This window comes from Triticum urartu, chromosome 4A (assembly GCF_056163025.1).
Source record: "Triticum urartu cultivar PI428250 chromosome 4A, HENAU_Tu73, whole genome shotgun sequence".
Taxonomy (NCBI): Eukaryota; Viridiplantae; Streptophyta; class Magnoliopsida; order Poales; family Poaceae; genus Triticum; species Triticum urartu.
In genome coordinates this window covers 341,946,887-341,955,399 of record NC_141876.1, presented here as the reverse complement: position 1 = coordinate 341,955,399, position 8,513 = coordinate 341,946,887, and the positions used below count along the sequence as shown (strand labels likewise).

Genomic DNA, 8,513 nt, shown 5'->3' with positions numbered 1-8,513 from the left:
ACAACATACGTTGTTCCCTTTGTCATCGGTATGTTACTTGTCCGAGATTCAATCGTCGGTATCCAATACCTAGTTCAATCTCGTTACCGGCAAGTCTCTTTACTCGTTCCGTAATACATCATCTCACAACTAACATATTAGTTGTAATGCTTGCAAGGCTTATGTGATGTGTATTACCGAGAGGGCCCAGAGATACCTCTCCGACAATCGGAGTGACAAATCCTAATCTCGAAATACGCCAACCCAACATCTACCTTTGGAGACACCTGTAATGCTCCTTTATAATCACCCAGTTACGTTGTGACGTTTGGTAGCACCCAAAGTGTTCCTCCGGTAAACGGGAGTTGCATAATCTCATAGTCATAGGAACATGTATAAGTCATGAAGAAAGCAATAGCAACATACTAAACGATCGGGTGCTAAGCTAATGGAATGGGTCATGTCAATCAGATCATTCAACCAATGATGTGATCCCATTAATCAAATAACAATTACTTTGTCTATGGTTAGGAAACATAACCATCTTTGATTAATGAGCTAGTCAAGTAGAGGCATACTAGTGACACTCTGTTTGTCTATGTATTCACACATGTATTATGTTTCCGGTTAATACAATTCTAGCATGAATAATAAACATTTATCATGATATAAGGAAATAAATAATAACTTTATTATTGCCTCTAAGGCATATTTCCTTCAGTAATACAATTCACACATGTATTATGTTTCCGGTTAATACAATTCTAGCATGAATAATAAACATTTATCATGATATAAGGAAATAAATAATAACTTTATTATTGCCTCTAGGGCATATTTCCTTCAGTGAGTTATGTGATTTTATGTACCGAAGGTTGTTCGGAGTCCCGGATGTGATCACGAACATGATGAGGAGTCTCGAAATGGTCGAGACATAAAGATTGATATATTGGACCATGTTATTCGGAGACTAGAAGTGTTTCGGATAAAACCGGAGTGCCGGAGGGTTACCGGAACCCCCCCCCCCCCGAGGAAGTTATGGGCCTTAGTGGGCCTTAGGGGAGAGAGAGAGCCGCAGCTAGGAGGTGGCGCCCCACCCCCCAAGGGGAGTCCGAATAGGACAAGGGGAGGGGCGCGGCCCCTCTTTCCCTCTCCCTCTCCCTCTCCTTCCTTCTTCTCCTAGTTGGACTAGGAAAGGGGGGACCTACTCCTACTAGGAGTAGGATTACCCTCTTGGGGCGCGCCCTAGGGGCGGCCGGTCCTCCCCTCCTCTCTCCTTTATATACGGGGGATGGGGGCACCCCATAGACACACAACTTGATCTTTAGCCGTGTGCGGTGCACCCCTCCACGGTTTCCACCTCGGTCATATTGTCGTAGTGCTTAGGTGAAGCCATGCGTTGGTAACTTCATCATCACCGTCAACACGCCATCATGCTGACAGAACTCACCCTCGGCCTCAGCTGGATCAAGAGTACGAGGGACGTCACCGACCTGAACGTGTGCAGATCACGGAGGTGTCGTGCGTTCGGTACTTGATCGGTTGGATCGCGAAGATGTTCGACTACATCAACCGCGTTACTTAACGCTTCCGCTTTCGGTATATGAGGGTACTTAGACACACTCTCCCCTCTCGTTGCTATGCATCTCCTAGATAGATCTCTGCGTGATCGTAGGAAAATTTTGAAATACTGCGTTCCACAACAAATCACACTTGTATCACCCAGGTCTTAGATTGATCCCATGCCATTTAGAGTGGAATAATACTACTAGGGAACAACAATCCTGAAATTAAACTTGAATATGCTTTGATTCTACAAAATAACAATAGAAAAGCAACACAAATACAATTAAAATATGGGCTAAACTAACATTAAAGAGATCAATATATAGGAAAGGATTGCAGTTGGGCATAGTTAATGGAATGAAACATGATGGTAATTGTTTGAACTAAACTAACATGAGACATATGGAGGCTAACCAGACGTGTTCCCGTGGAGGAGGAGGCTAGAGATGGAACAAATCTTCCTGATAAGGAAATTCTTCCTACAACGCATAAATCAGATCTACCTACCAAGCTAACTGAAAAGCTCATTCGGATGTAAGGAGAAAGAATGGAGGGAGAACCCTCACCTCTAGCGAAGGTGATGTTGGAGGAGGACACCGGTGGTGGCATTTGCGGCTCGCCGGGAGGCCGATTCGACGGCGGGGGGGTGGATTTGGGTCATCGGAGCCCGCAAAGGTGGCGCTCACGGGGCTCCGGGTCAGCAACATCGTGTAGGTCACTGGTGGTGACGGTCAGAGAACGCTTGGCTGACAGTGGCATGATATGGAGAGGTAGATAGAGGTAGAGAGAGAAGAATCGTGTGGTAGATAGATGAGAGAGAGAGAAGAATGGTGCGCCATGAACACGCCCCTCTTCCACTTTGATGCCATTCACACCGTCGCCCCTTCTGACGGCTAGGATGTTTCTTTCTGGTACGGTGATGCAGTGGTTGCTGCGGCAGAGGTTTTGTTGATTTGATGGGAGGTGAAGGGAATGGAAGACACATGACTTTGAGGCAGAAGAAATCAATCAATGCATTTGGATTTGTTCGAGTGAGTGGGGAGAGGAGACGAAGAGAGGGGGGATTAATGGAGGAGATGAACAGACCAAGCACGCAGGTCGGTAAAAGATGAAAATATCAGTTATTTTATATTTGTTGAGGTGGCAAACATGCTGATGTGGTTATCTTGCATGTTAAGATAAATAGGTTAGTGGAGATGAATCTCTTAGGTATGTATGATAGGTTAGTGGGGATTATGTATAAAGTATTAGTGATCACAATTTCATGGAAGTCATCGAATTGGAGCTCTCTTCAAGAACACTAGTGGACAAAAGGCAAAAGGATGAAGGTGTTGATATGTCTTGCCTACCGTGAGACGAGAGGAACTTTCGCTGAAGGCGAGCTCCATATTGGGCCGGCCCATCATGCCGCGAACCATAGGCCACACGCAATATTCTCATTTTTTTACGTTTTTTTGTTTTATTTTACTTTTTTTATATTTCCAGATATTCTATATTATAAAAATACTTAAAAAAACATTACAAAAAATATTAATCAAGAATTTAAAAATATTAAATATTTATAGAAAAGAATGTTTATCGTGTATACAAGAAATGTATACAAAAAATATATAACGTGAAGTGTGTATAGAAAAAAATGTTGACCATGTATTTAAAATTATTAATCCAAGAATTTGAGGAAGTGTTTGAAAAATGTTAAACTTGTATTTAAAAATGTTAAATATGTATATAAAAACTATGGACCAATTATTTAAAAAAATATTAAACTTGTATTTGAAAGTTATTAGTGTATAAAAAATGATGCCATGTATTCGAGAAAAGTTAAACTTGTCTTTGAAAAATGTTAAATATGTATGGGAAATGTCAAAATTGTGTTTGAAAAATGATGAATATGTATAAAAAATGTTGATCATGTATTCATTTTTTGAACTTATATTTAATAAATGTAAAATGTTTATAGAAAAAGTTGAGAATGCATTTAAAAAATGTTAAACTTATATTTATAAAATACTAAATGCATACAAAAAAATTAAACATGTATTAAAATATGTTAATTAATCATTTGAAAAATGTTAAACGTGTATAGAAAAAGTGTTGACCATGTATTAAAAATTGTTCATCCTGTATTTGGAAAATGTTAAACATGTATCAGATATTTACCAAAAATGTGAATAGAAAAGCAGTGAAAACCGAGATAGAGAAAACCCGATGAAAAAGCAGAAAGAAAAAATGCCAATGAAAACCGAGCAAGACACAACGGAAACAAAAGAGAATTTTAGAAAAACAGTAAAAACAAAGGAAACAATGAAGAATCGATATAATAAAAAAATAGAAAAATCGATGGAGAAAATCGGCGCTTTTTCCTCAAGTATGTCGCACCGTACAATTTCACCACTAACATGACACGGACTCGGTGGCTAGCATCGTGGGAAACTATCCAAGAGACCTGTGTTTGATTCTCGGTTTCGCTCCCTTTTTCTCCATTATGTCTTTTATTAAGTCTGTTCTTTTCTTTGCATGGCTAATGGGCGGCCGAATTACTACGCGAGACGAGATAAAGATGTCCTTCACCAAGAGATCTTTCGACCTCGTTTGATTTTTATTTTTTCCTAAAATCTAAAAAGTGCTTACGCATTATTTGGACATCTCGAGCGGTCGGTTCCTACCCGCCCGATCACGTCCTGGCCGCACGCGCTACGTGACAACCAACTCACGTCATAAAGAAACGCTTGGTCCATCTCTATCCGTTTTTGTTGTCTTCCACTACCGCACCCCACGACCTTCCTCATCCACTAATCGCTGCCGTCGCCCGTGTGCCGCTCGTGCACCTGGCCTCCCCCCTCGCGCCGTCTCTAGACTGCGCCAACTCGTTGTCGTCGACATCCTGCCGTGGATCCCGTCGCCACCCTAGCATGCCTCACGTCTTCCAGCCGGCATGCGCTGCCACGAGCAGCAGCCCCCAACCTCCGGGCCCCCGCCACCGGGGATCCTGCAGATCAGCCTTGCCAGCATCCCCACGAAGAAGCCCATCGCACCGGCCCAGTCGCCCGTCATGGATGCAAACGTGAGCACGCCTCTCTCACCAAACTCTCGTTCCATGCCGAGCTTCAGCAGTTCGCCTCTATAAATAGGATCGAACTGCCGGAGCAGGAGCTACCGGAGTGTGGTGCTCTAGGGGCTTCTTTGTGGGTGCGGGTGCGATGCCACGACTGAAACGAGGTGGCTGTGATCTCGTACTGCTGCGGCTTCTCTTGCTACGAGTCGGTACGTGCATGTGTGGCACTTTGAGCGACGGCTAGATGCAGCCTCTTGTGTGGTGGTGGTGCTTCTCGCTTCTGTTCTTTGGATCCACTATTAACCAAACTTCAGCATTATTGCAGACGTTTCAGCTTTATTCTCCTCTTCCCTTCAGGGTTCATGGTGTGTAGCTGCTGGAAAATGCGGATATTTTTTATTGGCATCCATAGTAGTTGTAGTTGCACGCATAGTAGTCTTAGTTGGCACATGCATGGCTACAGAGTTGCACTATCTGGTCTGCATAGTCGCAATGAATTGGCATAGCTTATAATGTAGTGTAGTTGCACACATATTGATGTTTAGTTGGCTTGTAATGTAGTCTAGTTGCACGCACATTGATGTTTAGTTGACTTGTAATGTAGTCTAGTTACACACACATTGATGTTTAGTTGGCAGGAAGACTAGTTGCACACACATATACTTAGTTGGCTTGTAATTTAGTCTAGTTGCACACACATTGACGTTTAGTTGGCAGGACATTAGTTGCACACACATATGCGCAATTGACGTGACAATGTAGTCTAATTGCACACACACTGATATTTAGTTGGCAGGACTAGTTACACATATATGCTCAGTTGACGCGGCAATGTAGTCTAGTTTCACACACATTGATATTTAGTTGGAAGGACTATTGGCACACACATATGCTCAGTTGGTGTGACAATGTAGTCTAGTTGCACACACATTGATGTTTAGTTGACAGGACTATTGACACACATATATGCTCACAATATAGTATAATTGCACACACATTAATATTTAGTTGGCAGGATGACTAGTTCGTCAAAACATTCCCATGCAGTATACTTTTGAAGAGCACGTCGCAAGGGTTTCAACAGTGAAAACGGATCTAAATTTGAACGCGCGGTTTAGAAGGTATGTCTTTTATAATTTTAAAAACCAAAAATTAATGCACAAGGGAAGAACATGAAGAACATTAATGCAGCGGCATGCAGGCATGCATCACGTGAGAAGAGACCACATAGGATGATTAATTAGCAATGCCCTTTTTAATATTTTTGAATTACAGTAATTTTGCTCTTTTAATATGCGGTAGGGACTAGACGTGCTGTCTTTACTGAGAGCATCTCCAATAGCCGCCCAACGCGTCGCGCACTAAAAACCACTTTCCCGTGCGCCCTTCGCCTGGTTTTGCGCGATCGGCAGCGCTGGCTCCAACAGTCGCGCTAAAATGCAGCGCGTGCCGCTCGAGCAGCGCACAAAAATGCAGCGCGCGCGACTCGCCGACGCATGCCATATGTTGCATTTTGGACACAAAATGAATTTCAAACATTCAAAATGCAATGCACATGGCATATAAATTTCACACAAACAAGTTGACGGATAAAATTTCATGCCCACAAGTTCATCCAACCAAGTTCAAAATTCAAACCAAGTTCACGACACAAACGAAAGACACATCAAGCCTCGTCCTCGTCTTCGTCCTCATCTTCGGAAGATGATTCTTCCTCCTCCGAAGATGATTCTTCCTCCTCCTCATCATCATTGTCGCGCACCACATCACATGAAGCTCGGACGATGTTGACAAAATCTTCAACGACATCTTCATGAGAAGGTGTGTGAGGCACACCGGAAGACATTCCGCCCATGGCGGCCGGAGGTGCACCCATGCCTTCCATGAGAGAAGCAAAACGCATGCCTCCCATGGTGACCATGGCGCCGGGCGGTGCTCCAAAGCCACACATGGCTCCCATGGTCTTCATGGTAGCTCCAAAGCCACCCATGGCACCTAAGACGCCCACGGTAGCTCCGAAGCCACCCATGGCGCCAAGGCCACCGCCACCCATTGCGCGAATCATAGCTCTTTTTTGGATCAAGACTTCTTCACGGGCAAGATTGACATACTCCTTTTGCACCTCATTAAGGATAGATGTGTCCAAGAAGAACAAGTGCTTCTCCCATTCCAACAATCTAGTTTGCTCCTCATTGCTCACCTTCCTCTCCTCAAAAACCACCTTCCTCTCCTCGTCTGTCACCCTCCTTTCCTCAGCCGCCAACCTCCTCTCCTCAGCCGCAGCATCTTGGTTCCTTGCCATTTTCCTCACCTCGTTGGCTTCTTTTCTTGCCTTCACAATAGCTTCCATAGCATTTTTTAGCTCATCATCTCCTTTCCTCTTCTTCTTTTCTTTTGCGTCTTTCTTGCACCCATCCGGTCGTTTTGGCTTCGAGTATGAAACCGAGTTGGGTGTGGGGCTTCTCTTGCCGTCACTTGATGCATCATCCTCATCATCATCATCATCATCATCATCATCATCATCATCCAACTCAATTGTTCGCTTGCGTTTGTTGCTCAAATCCAAATCATCTAAATCATCACGCTTCTTCCATTTCTCATCATCCTTCAACACTTCATAGTAATGAGGCAAGGTAAATATCCTTCCTTTTTTGATCTTCCCCTTCTAGGTTCTCTTCTCCTCTCCTTCGAACAAGTTTACTGCAATGTTGTACTACATGAAAACAAAGCAAGTTAGCACTTCAAACACCAACAACAAAGTATGATGAACATGGATGAAATGCCACTTACTCTATCGTCCTCATTGGTGTCACTTGGGTTCAACTTGTCAATCGCCTTTTGTGCGGCCGCCCACTTTTGACAATTCTTGTTGATTGTCGACCACCGGGACCAAAGTGATCGCACGGAGCGGTCAATTCCACTCACGTCGTGAATACTGATACGTCTCCAACATATCTATAATTTTTAATTGCTCCATACTATATTATCTACTGTTTTGGACTATATTGGGCTTTATTTTCCACTTTTATATTATTTTTGGGACTAACCTATTAACCGGAGGCCCAGCCCAGAATTGCTGTTTTTTGCCTATTTCAGTGTTTTGGAAAAACAGAATATCAAACGGAGTCCAAACGGAATGAAACCTTCGGAAACATGATTTTCTCATCAGATAAGATCCAAGAGACTTGGACCCTCCGTCAAGAAAGCCACGAGGCGGTCACGAGGTGGAGGGCGCGCCCCTGCCTCATGGGCCCCTTGAAGCTCCACCGATGTACTTCTTCCTCCTATATATACCTACGTACCCCCAAATGATCGGGGACGGAGCCAAAAACCTAATTCCACCGCCGCAACTTTCTGTATCCATGAGATCCCATCTTGGGGCCTGTTCCGGAGCTTCGCCGGAAGGGGCATCGATCACGGAGGGCTTCTACATCATCATCCAAGCCCCTCCGATGAAGTGTGAGTAGTTTACTTAGACCTACGGGTCCATAGTTAGTAGCTAGATGGCTTCTTCTCTCTTTTTGGATCTCAATACAATGTTCTCCCCCTCTCTCGTGGAGATATATTCGATGTAATCTTCTTTTTGCGGTGTGTTTGTTGAGACCGATGAATTGTAGGTTCATGATCAAGTCTATCTATGAATAATATTTGAATCTTCTCTGAATTCTTTTATGTATGATTGGTTATCTTTGCAAGTCTTTTCGAATATCAGTTTGGTTTGGCCTACTAGATTGGTTGTTCTTGCCATGGGAGAAGTGCTTAGCTTTGGGTTCGATCTTGCGGTGTCCTTTCCCAGTGACAGAAGGGGCAGCAAGGCACGTATTGTATTGTTGCCATCGAGGATAACAAGATGGATTTTTTTATCATATTGCATGAAACTATCCCTCTACATCATGTCATCTTGCTTAAGGCG

General features: G+C 43.5%; 1 protein-coding gene across 1 annotated transcript; it reads right to left on the bottom strand.

Annotated features, from left to right (window-relative positions):
* Nucleotides 1-4,215: 4,215 nt before the first annotated feature.
* Nucleotides 4,216-8,180, bottom strand: LOC147975788 (uncharacterized). The gene has a single exon (XM_087519676.1). The coding sequence runs from the start codon at nt 6,948-6,950 to the stop codon at nt 6,267-6,269; it is 684 nt and encodes a 227-aa protein (XP_087375802.1). The 5' UTR covers nt 6,951-8,180; the 3' UTR covers nt 4,216-6,266.
* Nucleotides 8,181-8,513: the final 333 nt, after the last annotated feature.